The sequence below is a fragment of the Micromys minutus genome (assembly GCF_963924665.1).
Source record: "Micromys minutus genome assembly, chromosome: 13".
NCBI lineage: Eukaryota > Metazoa > Chordata > Mammalia > Rodentia > Muridae > Micromys > Micromys minutus.
Window position 1 is genome coordinate 48,568,643 of NC_137982.1, and position 17,638 is coordinate 48,586,280.

At 46.5% G+C, this 17,638-nt stretch overlaps 1 protein-coding gene across 4 annotated transcripts in view; it reads right to left on the minus strand.

The window, feature by feature from the left end:
- The window catches only part of TTN (titin), a 266,446-nt gene that overhangs the window by 31,449 nt on the left and 217,359 nt on the right, over positions 1 to 17,638 (minus strand). For all 4 annotated transcript variants that reach the window (XM_080927461.1, XM_080927460.1, XM_080927459.1 and 1 more), the window contains one exon: positions 478 to 17,583. In XM_080927461.1, the coding sequence (XP_080783587.1) occupies positions 478 to 17,583 (17,106 nt within the window). The remainder of the gene's footprint in view (positions 1 to 477; positions 17,584 to 17,638) is intronic.

Here is a 17,638-nt window from a genome sequence, read left to right on the forward strand (position 1 = left end):
TTCATACATCGTCTGAGAAAAACTTGTAAATCAAAGTGATGTATGCACTTTGACTTGAGTTTATTTATGTGACAACTTAGGCTTTTCCCGCCAGCCAAAGCTCTACTAAGCTATGCTATCATACGTCACAATGTTCAAACTTAGATTATGTTTCAGATAGCAAGACAAAAATGATAAAATTTGCCCACTCTTCATTGTGGGTATACAATGGAGGAAACACTAGAAGCCATCTTATCAGATGTTTCATATGGTTTTTGGACCTACACTAAATGTATGTGTAGTTAGTTAGATTTAATTTTCCTTCCATCCAACAAGCCTTATGCTGACTTCCTTGCTCTGTCAACTGTTAGAGATTCATTCTGTGCTATGGCATAAATATTTTGGGAGCCCTAACTGAAAGTCTTTTAAGGTGAAATTAGACCACTTGGAGTCACTCACTTTATTCTAGCAAACTATGGATCTGTTTTGTTCTCGTACCTGTTATTTTCACGCCTTCCTTTGTCTCAGCGGGCACACCGACACCAAACTCATTTTCCCCAGAGACGCGGAAGTAGTAGATAGCTCCTTCTTGTAAGTTGGTCACTTTGTAAGAGAGGCGGTTGCAGTTGTTAGTGACTGACACCCACGCCTTCTTGCTGGCCTCACGTTTTTCTATGTGGTAATTCTTCACTGGTGCTCCGCCATCATTTTCAGGAACATCCCAGGACAGCATAGCAGTCTCCTTGGTAACTTCATGTACAGTAATATTAGCTGGAGGCCCCGGGGAGTCTAAGACTTTGACGACGAAGGTCATGGAAGCAGCGCTCAGCACATTCTGAATTGTCAGTGTGTATTTTCCAGAATCATTTCTGTTGGCATTCTCTATAGTAAGTGATGTACGAGAATCTGTCGAGTCAATGAATGCTCTCGTGCGAAGGTCAGTGTCGGGTTTACTCCAGGAGACATTGGGGATTGGTCTTCCTCGGAAAGGAACTGTCATGGTAAACGAGGAGCCAGCCTTGACAATCAAGGTCTTCCTCATTTCACTGTCGACGTCAAATACAGGTTCTTCTTCTCTTTCTTTTGCTACCTGGGGATCGGAGCTATCACTGGGGTCACTGGCACCAACCTTATTGAGTGACCTCACTCTGAAGACATACTCGGCTCCTGTTGTTAGCCCGCTCAGTGTGTATTCCGTGCCCCGGAAGCTCTGAATGGCAACTTTCCAGTCCGTTTCCTCAGACTTCTTGTATTCTACGGTGTATCCAGTTATCGGAGCCCCACCGTCGAACAGAGGTTTAACCCAGCCAATGGTGATGGTTGTCTTGCCCGAGTCTACTATTTTGGGTTTAGATGGGGGGGATGGCAAGAACACTGGGTCTTCTGCTCGAACCAAGGGGGAGGTTTCGCTTGGAAGACTCAGGCCGGCAGCGTTTTCAGCATAAACCCGATACTCATATTCACATCCTTCTCGAAGACCTGTAGACTTGACTCTCAGATCATAGACTGGTTTTTTGTTCACACGCACCCACCGCAGGCTGTTCTTCTCACGCCTTTCGATTATGTATCCAGAGATGTCACTGCCTCCGTCAGTCTCTGGTCTTGACCAGCAAAGTGTCATGGAATCTTTGGTCACAGATGTGATTTCTAGAGATGTGGGTGGACTAGGTGTGGTGAATGGATCTAGTGCCTTCACGGCTGTGCTCTCCAAGGGCTCCCCGACACCGTATTTATTAACAGCAGTTACTCTAAAGATATATTCATTGCCTTTGAGTAGCTTGGTCACCTTACAAGATGTTGTCCTTAACTCTGCTTCACATATGGTCCATGCAAGGCGGCTTGTTTCACGCTTTTCTACGATATAATAATCGATATCTGCACCGCCATCTTCCTGGGGACGTCCCCAGGAAAGGGAGCACTTTTCAGCAGTGAGGCCACTTATCTCAAGTGGTCCTGCTGGTGGGCCAGGCTTATCAAGTACTTTACAGTTAACTGCCATAGTCCGAGTTCCTGCAACATTTTTCAGAGTAAGGACATACTGCCCAGTGTCTCGTCTTACACAGTCTTTAACTGTTAATGTGGTGTTATAGTCGGTTGAGACAATTTCTGTTTTTGCCCTTTCTTCAATTTCTACCCCATCTTTGGCCCAGGAAATTACTGGCAGAGGTCTCCCTGCAATGTCTGCATTTATCTTAAGGACTTCTCCAGCTTTGACTACAATGACATCTCGGAATTTGACATCCATCATGATTCTGGGTGCCTCGACATCATCTTTCACTGTGATAGGTCCAGTGGATTCAGATGGCTCGCTAACTGAATCAGCAGCATTTCTTGCAAAAACCCTGAACTCATAACGCTGGTCTTCAGTTAGCTCGGTTACTTCAAAGTATGTTTCCTGTACATTAGTGAAGTTACACTTCAGCCACCTGCCATCAGGGAGTTCTCTGCGTTCAACAATGTATCCAGTGATCTTAGCCCCACCATCATAACGTGGTTTAGACCACTTCAGCGACACCGATTTTCTTGTGATATTGGTGACTTCAGGTTGTCCAGGAGGATCACAAGGATCTCTTGCAGGGACTGGTTCACATGCTTTACTGCATTTACCAATTCCAGCAATGTTCTCAGCATACACACGATACTCATACATCAGCCCCTCATCCAGACCAGAGACCTTCATCTGAGTATCTGCAATGAGGGCTTTGTTCGCTTTTGACCAGAGAATGCTGCTTCTTTCTTTGTATTCAAGGTGATAGCCAATCACTTGGCTCCCTCCATCACTGACGGGTACCTGCCAGCTTACAACCATGGTAGATTTTGTGGCATGCACAACTTTAGGAGTACCAGGAGGCCCCGGTGGGGTGAATGGATACTTAGCAACAATGGCTGAGGACTCGCTGTAGGAACTCTTCCCATACCTGTTCTCTGCACAGACGCGGAACTGATACTCACTTCCTGTTGTCAATCGGACTATCTTAATGGATGTTCTCGCCACTGCTTGTGAGACTACCTGCCATGTTGTGGAAGTGGTTTCTCTCTTTTCAACAATGTAGTTGCTAATTTGGCAGCCGCCATCATATTCTGGGGGATTCCAAGAAATAGACACATTGTCACAACTAACTCCATCAATGCGTATGGGTCCTGGAGGTCCTGGCCTGTCAAGGACAATGACAGTAATAGGAACTGTTATGGATCCAGCAGAATTTGAAACACACAATTCGTAGGTTCCAACGTCTTCCCTTGAAGCTTCTTTAATAGATAGCGTTGTTACGGTCTTAGAGGAAGATACGTTGACTCTAGTTGTCTCTCTAAGAACCTGACCGTCTTTTTTCCAGGCCACGGTGGCTTGAGGTCCTCCTTTAAAGGGTATGTCAATTTTGAGTTGGTCATTAGCCTTAACGCTGAAAGTATTGAAAGGAAGCTCAACGGAAGGCTTTATTTCTATGTCTTTTGCAATGATTGGCACGCCGAGCTGTCTTGGGTCACTTCTTCCTTTCTCATTAACTGCAGCTACCCGGAAGACATACTCTTCCCCAGCCGTCAGCCCAGATATAGTTGCCTCCAGGGTCTTGACTTGTGTGCATGTACCCCACTTCTCACTGCCCTTTGTCTGCATTTCCACGACATAACCAGTGATCTTGCTGCCACCGTCGCTCTCCGGCTTCTCCCACTTAATCGTAGCTGAACTACGGGTCACATCTACAAGGGTCACCCTTCCAGGTGGGAGTGGTGGCTCAGATGCTTTGACAGGCTCGGTTGTTTCGGCCGGCAAACCAATCCCATATTCATTGGAAGCCAGGACTCGGAAGTAATAAGAACACCCTTCTTGTAGATTTTCAATTTTGAAAGTATTCTTAGTGCAGTTGTTTGTAACGGTAGCATAAGCTTTCCTTGTAGTTTCTCGTTTTTCAACGATATAATTTGTAATCTTTGCTCCGCCATCAATAAGCGGTGGCTCCCAGGACAGCGTCACCGAGTCTTTTTTGACTTCTCTGACAGTCAGATTAACAGGTGCACTTGGTGAATCAAGAACTCGGACATTGACAAAAGCCGTCTTGGAACCACTGTTATTTTCTAGGGTGAGGTTGTACCTACCACTGTCAAATCTGGTCACATTGTCAATCACCAGCATTGTATATGAACTTGTTACCTCGATCTGGGCTCTCTCCGTGAGAATGCCTTCGGCTTTTTCCCACTTCACTTCAGGTTCCGGGCGGCCTTTGATGGTGACAAACAGGCGCAATGTGGCACTTGCGCGCAGGGTGACCACCTTCCTGAGATCAGCATCGAGTTCTATTTCCGGTGCTTCCATCCTCTCCTGAGCCACAACAGAGCCTGGGATAGTTGCAGGCTCACCTACACCTTCGGTATTGAAAGCACAGATACGGAAGTTGTATTCTCTGTTCTCTTTAAGCTTGGTCACTGTGAACTGCTTCCCTTGTAATCCCGATGGTGGTGTGCAGGTAGTCCATTCGTCAGCCTCGGCTTCTTTCAGCTCAATCACGTAGCCTCTGACGGGTGCGCCGCCATCGTAAATTGGCTTATTCCATGCTAGGGAGACAGAAGATCTGGAGGTATCTGTCACTTTGGGGTTACTTGGTGGACCTGGTGGATACAAGGCGTCACATGCTCGGTAGAAAACGGATGGCTCACTGGGTTCCCCAACACCAGCTGCGTTCTCAGCAGCAACTCTGAATTCGTAGGAATGGCCTTCTGTGAGGCCAGTCACCCTGAACCGAAGGTCTGTTAATGTCTTCTTGTTGCACTTGGTCCATCTAATACCTTCCTTATCTCGCTTTTCAAGAATGTACCCCTCAATCTCAGCACCTCCATCATCCGCTGGACGTGTCCATGTCAGTACCATAGAGTCTTTGGTGATGGCGGAGGCCTCAGGTGTTGAAGGAGGGCCTGGAAGCTTGTAAGGGTTGCAGGCTACCACAGGTTCAGACTCCAGGGGCTCTCCAATCCCATATTTATTCACTGCCATAACCCGGAAAATATACTCATTTCCAGGAAGTAACTTAGTGACTTTGTAGTTGAGGGCTTGCACTTCCGTTGACACCTGGGTCCAGGACAGTCTGCTTGTTTCTCTCTTTTCAATGATGTAATGTGAAATACTAGCACCGCCATCTTGCAAAGGTGGGCTCCATGCCAGGTAACACTTTTCGGCTGTAACTCCAGTAACTTTCAGAGGTCCCTCAGGAGGCCCTGGCCTGTCCAGCACTTTCACAGTAATAGGTATTGTCTTGGTGCCGCCAACATTGCTTAGTTTCAAGGTGTACTGCCCCCCGTCCGTGCGGATGCAGTCTTTGACAATGAGAGTAGTTTTCTGCAGAGTAGATTTAATTTCCATCCTAGCTGCTGTTTCTTCGAGTTCAGTCCCATCTTTTGACCAAACAATATCAGGTATAGGTTTGCCACGGATGTCAGCTTCGAGAACAAAGGTCTCCCCCGCACGGACAATGATGACATCTCTGTATTTAGGATCCAGTGAGGCATTTGGTGCATCAATTTCATCCCTAGCAGTGATGGCGCCGCTGCTTTCAGATGGCTCACTGAAGCTGTCAGCCGCATTTCTCGCAATTACTCTAAATTCGTATCTCTGGTCTTCTACAAGCCCAGTCACCGTAAACTCAGTTTCCACAACATTGGTGAAGCTGGCTTTCATCCACCGGCCGTCAGGTAGATCTTTCTTCTCTATGATGTAACCTGTTATCTTGCTGCCGCCATCATAAGCAGGTTTCTTCCATTTCAACGTGACACTGTTTCTCGTGATAACAATGGCTTCAGGTCGACCAGGCGGATCACACGGATCACGTGCAACATAGCACTCTGACACTTTGCTGGGCTTCCCGATGCCCACGATGTTCTCCGCAGAAACCCTGAACTCATATTCAAGTCCTTCGTCAAGCCCCGTTGTCTTGAATTTGGTGTCTTGGATGGGGATCTTATTCAGCTTGACCCACAGGATGCTGTTCTTTTCCTTCTGTTCAAGATGGTAGCCAGTGACTTTGCTGCCTCCGTCATTAACTGGCTCATGCCACTGCACAAGCATTTGATCTTTTGAGACAGATGTCACAAAAGGGGTTCCAGGTGGCCCAGGCTCTTTAAAAGGATATTGGACAACAACGGGCTTAGAGTCCAAGGGAGCACTTTTCCCGTACCTGTTCTCAGCAAAAATCCTAAACTGGTATTCAGTGCCGGTTTTCAGTTTGCTTACTTTAATGGTTGTCCTGGCAACTGTCGCTGACACCATCTGCCAGTTGGTAGTGGTGGTATCTCGCTTCTCTACAATGTAGTTGCTTATCTGGCACCCACCAGTATAGGCAGGAGGTTCCCAAGATATGACCACAAAGTCTGCACTAACTTCATCAAACTTCACTGGTCCAACAGGAGGACCAGGCTTTTCCAAAACAATAACACTGAGGTTTTCTGTTGCCGTGCCGGCACTGTTTGTTGCCGTGACACTGTATTTCCCGAAGTCATCTTTGCTGCTCTCTTTGATGTGTAAAATAGTCGAAGTAGCTGTTTCCTCGACATTTACTCTTGTGGTCTGTTTAAGAGGCTCACCGTCTTTGACCCAAGAAATTTTAGGTCTTGGTCGGCCTATGACTGGGATTTCTATTTTCAGATCCTCTCCCGCTTGAACACTGTATGTATTAAATGGCAGCTTAAAACTAGGCTGGATAGTCAAGTCCTTGGCTATGACAGGAACACCAAGCACTCTTGGGTCACTTTTTCCTTTCTCGTTGTAAGCTTTGACCCGGAACTGATATTCTTGCCCAGAGCTCAGGCCACTAACAACAGCATTACAGACTTTGGATTCAGCCACAACACTCCATTTTTCTGTTCCTTTGGGCTGCATTTCAACAACATAGCCCAGGATCCTGCTTCCCCCGTCATGTTCAGGCTTCTCCCACATAAGGGATGCGCTGGTTTGGGACACGTCGGTGAGTGTTACCTTTCCTGGTGGAGAAGGAGGTTCAGAAGCTTTCACAGCGTCAGAGGTCTCTGCGGGAACGCCGACTCCAAACTCGTTCTCAGCCATGACCCTGAAGTAGTAGATAGCTCCTTCGGTCAGGTTCTCAACTTTAAAGCTTGTTTTGCTGCATTTACTACTCACATTAGCGTACGCTTTCCGGGTGGACTCACGCTTGTCGATGACATAGTTCTTGACCTTTGCCCCGCCGTCAATGATGGGTGGTTCCCATACCAGAACAACAGAGTCTTTTCTCACCTCCTTGACAGCCAAATTCTGTGGGGGTCCCGGGGTGTCAAGCACTTTCACAGTCACGAAAGCTGACTTCGACCCGCTGCTGTTCTCCAGTTTGAGGACGTATTTCCCAGCGTCATTTCTGTCACAGTTGTCTATTGAGAGTTGGGTGAAGTTAATTCCTTTCTCGATTTGGACCTTATCTGTGAATTCACCTTCCTCTTTTGACCAGGTGATCTCAGGTGTTGGACGGCCTTTGAATGGAATATGGATTCTGGCAGATCCACCAGCTCTGACAATAATCCCTTTCCTTAACTCAGAGTCAAGGTCAAGTTCAGGTGCCTCGAGTTTATCTTCTGGTTTCACGGTACCAGGAACTGCTGCGGCCTCACCTAGACCGACTTTGTTGAGGGCACAAACACGTATTTTGTATTCTTGGTGTTCGATGAGTTTGGAGATTTCGAATCGTGTGACTCTCAGGCCAGTCTGTGGAGTAACTATTTGCCATTCTTCTTCATCCGCTTTACAGATTTCCACGACGTAGCCCAGGATCTCACTGCCACCATCATAGATAGGTTTGCTCCAGGCAAGTGTAATGGAATTTTTAGTGGTGTCTACAATGTGTGCATTGGTGGGCGGGCCAGGTTTGAACACAGGATCACATGCCTTATAGTAAATGGTTGCTGGACTTGGTTCTCCAACGCCAGCAGCATTTTCTGCAGAGACTCTGAATTCATACTCGTGGTCTTCCGTTAAGCCTGTAACCCGGAGCCGCAGATCTGTAATGCGGCGTTTGTTACACTTTATCCACCTAATACCACTTCTGTCTCTTCTCTCCACAATGTAACCAATGATCTCACTTCCTCCATCACTGTCCGGCCGATTCCAGCAGACTGTCATGGAATCTTTGGCAATGTTTGTGACTTCCAAGTTCTTTGGTGGCCCGGGAAGCACAAACGGATTTTTCATGAGGACTGGTGCAGATTCCAAAGGTTCTCCAACACCGTACTTGTTGACAGCCATTATTCGGAAAATATATTCATTCCCTTCTAAGAGCTTCGTAACTTTCAGAGAATTAGTCACAACTTCTGATGCGACCACAGTCCATGCAAGGCGACTGGTCTCACGCTTTTCCACCACATAGTGAGAAATGTCACTGCCACCATCTTGAAGTGGTGGAGACCATGCCAAAGTACACTTTTCAGATGTGACTCCAGTAACCTGAACCGGTCCTTCAGGTGGTCCTGGTCTGTCTAGCACTTTCACATTTACCGGGAATGACTTAGAACCGGCAACGTTCGAGGCTCTCAAAATATACTGTCCACCATCAATTCGAATGGCATCTTTCACAATAAGCAAAGCTTTGAAGTCTGTATTCTTTATTTCACATCTGGCAGATTCTTCAATTTCCTTGTCTCCTCTTAACCACTCGATGGTGGGTAGGGGCTTTCCATGGACATCAGCCTCAAGCTTGAATGTTTCTCCAGCATTTACCACTATTGTGTCTCTGAATTTTGGATCCATTGAAATTCGGGGAAGTTCAACCTCATCCTTTGCAGTTATTGGTCCGGTACTGTCGGAAGGCTTACTTACTGCACCAGCTGCATTCTTTGCAATGACTCTGAACTCATACCTTTGGTCTTCAGTAAGACCCGACACAGTGAACTGAGTTTCGATGACATTTGTGAAACTGGCTTTCATCCAGCGACCGTCCGGTAAATCACGTTTCTCTACGATATAACCTGTGATCATGCTACCACCGTCGTACACAGGTTTGGTCCACTGTAAAGTGATTTCATTTCTCTTAACTATTACTGCTTCTGGGGTTCCTGGCGGGTCACAGGGGTCTCTGGCTACATAGCATTCAGAATTCTTGCTTGCCTTGCCTACCCCAACAATATTTTCAGCATAAACTCTAAATTCATACTCAATACCTTCTTCAAGGTTCAGTGCTTTAAACTGGGTGTCATGAATAATGGTTTTGTTGACTTTTGTCCACAAAATACTGTTCCTTTCCTTTCTTTCAAGGTGGTAACCTATGACTGGGCTCCCACCATTATTGATCGGTTCATGCCACTGTACAACCATAGAATCTTTGGAGATGGCTGTGACAAATGGTGTTCCTGGAGGGCCTGGTTCTTTGTAGGGATATTGAGCTACAATTGGTTCAGACTCCAGAGCGAAGCTTTGTCCATATCTGTTTTCAGCAAATATTCTGAATTGGTATTCTGTACCCGTTTTCAATTTGGTTACTTTGAGTGTAGTTCTGGCAACAGTAGCAGAGACAACATCCCATACTGTGGTGGTTGTATCTCTTTTCTGAACAATGTAATTGGTAATTTGGCAGCCCCCTGTGTATAAGGGAGGGTTCCAGGATAATGTGATACTCTCAGCACTGACCTCATCAAATTTAACAGGCCCTTTTGGAGGATCAGGTTTATCTAGAGTTATAATTTCAATAGCTGCTGTTTTCTGACCCACAACATTGGCAACTGTGATTCCATACTGTCCACCATCATCCTTATGAGTTTCTTTAATACTAAGTGTGGTGAGGTCAAGGGAATCAGTAACATTGATTCTTGTGGTCTGCTTCAGTGGCACCCCATCCTTAGTCCAGGAAATGCTTGGTTTAGGACGTCCAGAAATCGGCACTTCTATTTTCAAATCTTGGCCAACCTGGACACTGTAACTACTGAATGCTGGTCTTACGTCTGGCTCGATGACCAGATCTTTGGCGATGATTGGAACTGCAAGGGATCTGGGGTCACTTCTTCCTTTTTCATTTACAGCCATGACTCTAAAAAGGTATTCTTCTCCCTGAGTTAGGTTGGTAATAACTGCCTCCAGGGACTTGACCCTAGCACACTCTGACCACCTATCAGTGTTTTTAGCTTGCATTTCTACAATATACTGGATGATTTTACTGCCACCGTCGTGTTCAGGCTTTGTCCAACTCAGAGACACACTGTTCCTGGTGACATCATCCACACTTATTTTCCCTGGAGGTTGTGGGACTTCTGCAACTTTGATTGGATCTGCAGTGCGGGCGGGCAGGCCAATACCATATTCATTCTCAGCGGTGACTCTGAAGTAGTAACTGCAACCTTCTTGGAGCTGATCAATTTTCCAAGAATTCTTATGGCAGTTTGTTACAACTGCAGCATATGATTTTCTTGTGGCTTCTCGTTTCTCAACGATGTAATTTTTAATTTTTGATCCTCCATCCAACAAAGGAGGTTCCCATGTGATTGATACCGAGTCCTTGGTGATCTCTGTGACTTTTAGGTTCACAGGTGGGCTTGGAGTGTCCAGGACTCTCACGGTCACAAAGGCAGATTTTGTTCCACTGCTGTTTTCTAATGTGAGAGTATATTTTCCGCTATCATATCGATTGACATTGTCAAGAACAAGAGAGGTGAAGCTGCTGGTGACATCAATTATAGCTGCATCCCGGATTTCACCATCTACCTTCCCCCACTTAACTTCTGGTGTAGGACGGCCTTTAATAGGAACGAACAACCTTAAGGAACCACCTGCCCTTATATTAATAACCTTCCTTAGCTCAAGGTCAAGATCTATATCTGGTGCTTCAAGTTTTTCTTCAACCATTACAGGCCCAGGGACATCAGCATGATCCCCTACTCCAGCCTTATTAATGGCACAGATCCGGAAGTTGTATTCATGCTTTTCCAACAACTTCTCGACTTCTAGATTTGTCTTATTGATTCCAGTTGGTGGTGTGCACATAGTCCATTCGCCAACACTCACATCACATTTTTCTACGATGTATCCTTGGATTTCACAGCCACCATCATAGATAGGTTTGGACCAAGAAAGGAAAACAGAAGATCTGGTAACATCCATGACTTTTGGGTTGTTTGGAGGGCCTGGTTTATAAATGGGGTCACAAGCCTTTTGGTAAGCAGAAGGGGGGCTTGGTTCACTGAGTCCGGCAGCATTTTCAGCAGAGACTCTGAATTCATAATTGTGATTTTCTAAGAGTCCAGTGACTCTCAGACGCAGCTCTCCAATTAGACGCTTGTGGCACCTTGTCCATCTTATGCCTTCTTTGTCTCGTTTCTCTAGAACGTATCCTAGAATCTCACTGCCACCATCAGATGCTGGTCTTTCCCATACGACAATCATCGAGTCTTTGGTCACCGCTGTAACTTCTGGAGCTTTGGGTGCATCTGGGACTACAAATGGATTTTTGGCAATCATTGGCTCAGATTCGAGAGGTTCACCAACACCGTATTTGTTCACAGCCATTATACGGAAAATGTATTCATTGCCTTCAAGAAGCTTCAAAACTTTACAGCTGAGAGTCTGCACATTGGCATCAACCAGAGTCCAGACGAGGCGGCTGGTTTCTCGTCTTTCCACAATGTAATTTGTGATATCACTTCCACCATCCTGAAGTGGGGGTTTCCAGGCCAGCATGCATTTTTCCGCTGTAACCCCTGATATAGCAACAGGTCCCTCAGGTGGCCCTGGTCTATCAAGAACTTTGACATTGACAGTAACTGATTTCTCCCCTGCAACGTTTTTGGCCTTCAGGACATAATTGCCACTGTCCACACGTACCGCATCTTTGACGCTGAGACTGGTGGCAAAGTCGGTACTCTTAATTTCTAACCGAGCTGTGCTTGAAAGCTCCTGGTCACCCTTTACCCACTGAGTGGTTGGTATTGGTTTGCCATATATATCTGCGTCGATCTTGAAGGACTCACCAGCCTGAACCACAACCGTGTCCCTATATTTGGGATCCATGCTTATCCTGGGTGGCTCTACCTCATCTCTCGCCGTTATTGCCCCAGTGCTTTCTGAGGGCTCACTGAACACCCCAGCAGCATTTCTGGCTATAACTCGGAACTCATATCTATGATCTTCAATGAGGCCAGTCACCTCAAACTGGGTGTCAATGATATTTGTGAAACTGGCTTTCATCCAGCGGCCATCAGGCAATTCTTTCTTCTCAACAATGTAACCGGTGATCTTGCTCCCACCATCGTAGGTGGGTTTCTTCCACTGAAGAGTCACAGAGTTCCTTGTGACGATGATTGCCTCTGGCCGTCCTGGTGGATCACATGGGTCGTGAGCAGCATAACAGTCTGATGGCTTACTTGGCTTGCCAATGCCAACGATGTTCTCGGCTGAGACTCTGAACTCATATTCGATGCCTTCTTCAAGGCCAGTGGTCTTGAACTTGGTTTGAGGAATAGGCGTTTTATTCAGCTTCACCCAGAGGATGCTATTTCTTTCTTTGCGCTCTAGATGGTAGCCAATGACTCTGCTCCCACCATCACTGACTGGCTCATGCCACTGTACCTCCATGCTGTCTTTGGAGGCAAGTGTCACAAATGGTGTGCCAGGTGGACCTGGTACTTTGAATGGGTACTGGGCAATAACAGGCTCTGAATTGAGGTAGGTACTCTTCCCATATCTGTTTTCTGCTGCGATTCTGAACTGATATTCACAACCAGTCTTTAGTCTGCAGGCCTTTATGGTTGTTCTTGCAACTGTAGCTGACACGATTTGCCAGGTGGTTGTGGACGTGTCCCGTTTCTCTACAATGTAATTATTGATAGAGCTTCCGCCATCATACTTTGGTGGTTCCCAGGAGAGAGTAACACTGTCTGCTGTTACTTCATCCATTTTCACTGGTCCAGTTGGAGGCCCTGGCTTGTCAAGAACAATAACATTAAGGGTTTCAGTGGCTTCGCCTGCTGAGTTAGTGAGTTTGACCGTGTAATGTCCAACATCTTCTCGGCAGGCTTCCTTGATTGTCAGTAGAGAACTGCTCTCGGTGCTCTCTGCGTTTACTCGAGTCGTTTGCTTCAGCGGAATATCATCTTTATGCCAGGTGACAGCCGGTGGAGGGCGTCCAATGAATGGTACATCGATTTTCAGGTCTTCGCCCGCCAGTACAGTGAACGTATTGAAGAGGAGTTTGAAGGCTGGTGGAATAACAAGGTCTTTAGCAATTACCGGCACGCTCAGTTGTCTGGGGTCACTGATGCCCTTTTCATTCTGAGCTGAAACTCGGAAAGAGTATTCCTCACCCTGGATCAGACCAGTGATGGTGGCTTCTGTGACTTTCACTGTGGCACACGTGGCCCACTTATCACTGCCTTTGCTCTGCATCTCTACAATATAGCCCAGAATTCGGCTGCCTCCATCATGTTCCGGCTTCTCCCAAGAGAGAGACACACTGTTTCTTGTGACATCCATCAAGGTTATTTTCCCTGGGGGAAGAGGCCGCTCTGATGCCTTCACAGACTCTGCCGTCTCAGCGGGCAGTCCGATGCCATACTCATTTTCAGCGAGGACCCGGAAATAGTAACTACAGCCTTCTTGTAGCTGGTCTACCTTCCAGGAAGTCTTATGGCAATTGGTTGCCACGGTTGAATATGCCTTTCTTGTGGATTCTCGCTTTTCAACAATATAGTTTTTGATTTTTGAGCCTCCATCAAGGAGAGGAGGCTCCCATGTCAACGTGACAGATGTCTTTGTGACCTCCTTTATCTTTAGATTCTGTGGAGGGCCTGGTGTGTCCAGCACTCTAACATTGACAAATGCAGACTTGCTGCCTGAGCTGTTTTCTACAGTTAGGATGTACTTGCCACTATCGAATCTGTTAACATTTCCAACAACAAGCAGGGTGTAAGAGCTTGTGGATTCGATGCTAGCCTTGTCCAAAGATTCTCCATGCTCTCGGGCCCACTTGACTTCAGGTGCTGGTCTCCCTTTGATGGGGACAAAGAGTCTCAAGGTGCAGCAGGCTCTTATAGTAACAACTTTGCGCAAGTCAGCATCCAGTTCTATCTCTGGGGGCAGCATCCTTTCTTCTGCCTTTGGAGTTCCAGGAACAAGGGCAGGTTCCCCAAGTCCCTCGGAATTCATGGCATAGATGCGGATTTTATATTCCTGATTCTCTATGAGGTTGGTGATGGTATAGGAAGTTGCCTTGAGCCCAGCTGGTGGAGTGACAACCTGCCACTCATCTTCCTCAGGCAGGGCAATCTCAACCATGTACCCAGTGATTTCTGAACCTCCATCATAGATAGGCTTATTCCATGCAATCGAAATGGATGACCTGCTCGTATCAAGGACACGTGGGTTACCCGGTGGGCCAGGCTTAAACACAGTGTCACAAGCTTTATAAAATGGGCTGGTAGCACTTGGAGCACTGATTCCAGCTGCATTTTCTGCCATAACTCTGAACTCGTATTCATGTCCTTCTGTGAGCCCAGACACTTTAAATCGTAAGTCAGTGAGGGCTTTTTTGTTGCATTTTACCCATCGCTGGCCAGCTTTATCACGCCGCTCCACAATGTAGTTGATAATCTCACTTCCACCATCAGAGTCAGGATGCCCCCAGCAGACAACCATGGAGTCTTTGGTGATTGTTGTAACTTCTGGGTTCTTGGGTGGGTCAGGCGGTCCATATGGATCCACTGCAAGCACGGGCTCTGATTCAAGTGGCTCTCCAACCCCATATTTATTCACAGCCATGACACGGAATATGTATTCATTGCCTTTCAGGAGCTTAGTGACTTTCAGTTTTGTTACTTGGACTTCTGTGGCAACATTTGTCCACGCCAACCTGCTGGTTTCACGTTTTTGTACGATGTAATGATCAATTTTGGCACCTCCGTCATCCAGGGGAGGTAACCATGACAACACACACTTCTCTGATGTCACATCAGACACAGCCAAAGGTCCCTCAGGTGGGCCTGGTCTATCAAGAACTTTGACATTGAAAATGTGTTTGGCAAAGCCACCAGGATTGGTTGCCGTCAGGATGTAAGCCCCACTGTCTGTCCTTGAGGAATCCTTGTTTATCAGGTGAGTAGAGAAGTCTGCAATTTTTATTTCTAATTTCCCTGTACCTTCAAGCTCCTTTCCATCTTTGGTCCATTCCATTGTTGGAGGTGGGCGACCTGAAACATCGGCTTCCAGCTTGAATGCTTCGCCAGCTTTTAATGTGATGGTATCCTTAAATTTAACATCCACCATTATTCTTGGTGCCTCAAGGTCATCCCTGCATGTGATGGCATCTGATGGCTCAGAGGGCGGACTGATGGCACCGGCGGCATTTTTGGCAATCACACGGAACTCATATGCAGCATCTTCGGTTAGGCCGCTGACCGTAAATTCGTTCTCCAAAATGTTGCTGAAGTTGGCTTTGAGCCATCGTCCATTAGGAAGGTCCCTCTTTTCAACCACATAACTAGTAATTTTAAAGCCTCCAGTGTATTCGGGTTTAGCCCACTTCAATGTCACGGTGTGTCGTGTAATGTTCAGAGGTACTGGTTTTCCGGGTGGGTCAATGGGATCCAAAGCAAACACTGGCTCAGACGGCCTGCTAGGCTTGCTCTTGCCCGCCATGTTTTCCGCAATCACTCGGAATTCATAAGCAATGCCGTCGGTAAGTCCAGTTGATTTGAAGATGTTGCCTGATACTAATGCTTTGCTCACAGTCTGCCAGAGAATGCCATTCCGTTCCTTTCTTTCAATGTGATATCCTAAAATGGGGCTTCCACCATCAGAAAGTGGCTCATGCCAGCTAATTGTCATGGAGTCTTTGGTGACAGCAGTAACCTGGGGGGTACCGGGAGGCCCAGGTACCTTAAATGGATAGTTAGCAACTACAGATGCAGATGTGATGCCGGGCCCAACTCCATATCTGTTTTGAGCCCTTACACGGAATTGATACTCCACGCCTGTAGTCAGATGAGTTGCTTTGTAGGTAGTGCGTATAACCGTTGTTGCTAACTCTACCCATGTAGTACTGTCTGTCTGTCGCATTTCTACTACATAGTTGCTTATTGGCACACCTCCATCATTCTCAGGAGGCTCCCAAGAGAAGGTCACAAAGTCAGATGAAACTTCATCAAATTTGATTGGTCCTGTAGGTGGCCCCGGGATATCATGGACTTGAATGGTTATGACATCACCAACCTCTCCTACCGTGTTCTTTGCTGATAACGGATAGGGTCCACTGTCACTTCTAATGCACTCGTTGATATTTAAGATGGTTGACGTTGCTGTATTTTCAACATTAACTCTCTGTGTCTGTTTAAGAATTTGGTCTCCCTTTTTCCATGTGACTGTGGGCTTGGGTCGACCAAGTACTGGAATTTCAACTTTGATGTTGTCACCAGCTCTGGCAATGACTAGCTTCTGATAGATGCCACGGAGATCCAGCTCTGGGAGCATTGTCTGCTCTTTGACAATGACTGGTCTGCTCTCTCTAGGGGCGCTTCTGCCTGCACTGTTTACCGCCATCACCTGGAAGGTATACTCCTCTCCTTCGGTTAGGTTCCTCACCACACATTCTAACCCTTTCACCGTTGAGATGTGGGTCCACTGGTCAGACCCTTTTCTCTGGGCTTCAATCACATAACCGGTGATCTTGCTACCACCATCATGCCTTGGTTTGGGCCATGCCAGGCTAACTGTGTTCTTGGTAATGTCCATAATGTTAAGGCTATCTGGGGGTAATGGCGCTTCAGAGGCTCTTACAGGTTCTGTGGTTTCTGTTGGTTCACCAATACCATATTCGTTTTCTGCCATCACTCTGAAGAAATATTCACAGCCTTCTGTCAAGCCAGTCACTTTATATGTACATTTATGGCACTTAGTGGTAACTGTGGAGTATGATTTCCTGGTTGCTTCACGTTTCTCCACAATATAATTTGTTATACGTGAGCCCCCATCTATCAGAGGTAGGTCCCAGTGTAGGGTGACGCTATCCTTTGTAATGTCTGTAGGCCTTAGGTTAAGAACAGGGCCTGGTGTGTCTAGGACTCTGACATTAACAAAGCCACTTTTCTTCCCAGCTGGATTTTCAATGGTCATCACAAATTTACCAGTGTCATATCTGTTACACTCTGGGATAATGAGAAGAGTAAATGACTCTGTGTTTTCGATGTTGGCTCGGTGCTTCAGGTTGACATTATCTTTGGTCCATGTTACTTCAGGTGCAGGACGACCTTTAATGGGCACAAAAATCCGAATACTGAGCCCTGCCCTAACCACAAGTGTTCTTCGAAGCTCAGCATCTAGCTCAAAATCAGGAGCCACTTCCTTCTCTACAATTTCAACATTTGGAATCACTGCTGGTTCTCCCACACCTGCATCGTTGATGGCACTAATCCTAAAATTGTATTTTTCCTTCGTCTGAAGATCAGGAACCACAAACTGAGTGATTCTGAGGGCCGTTCCTGTTGTATCTTTTATCCAGGCATCATCTCCTACTTTTTGATGCTCCACCACGTAGCCAGTGATTTCAAGGCCACCATCATAATGAGGCTTGCCCCATGCTAAAGAAGCTGATTTCTTGGTGGTATCCACGACGTGTGCATTTGACGGTGGTCCTGGAGGATCTGAACAAAAGAAACAAAAGGCATATATTAAGAGTTTTGCTTTTTGGTAGTTAAC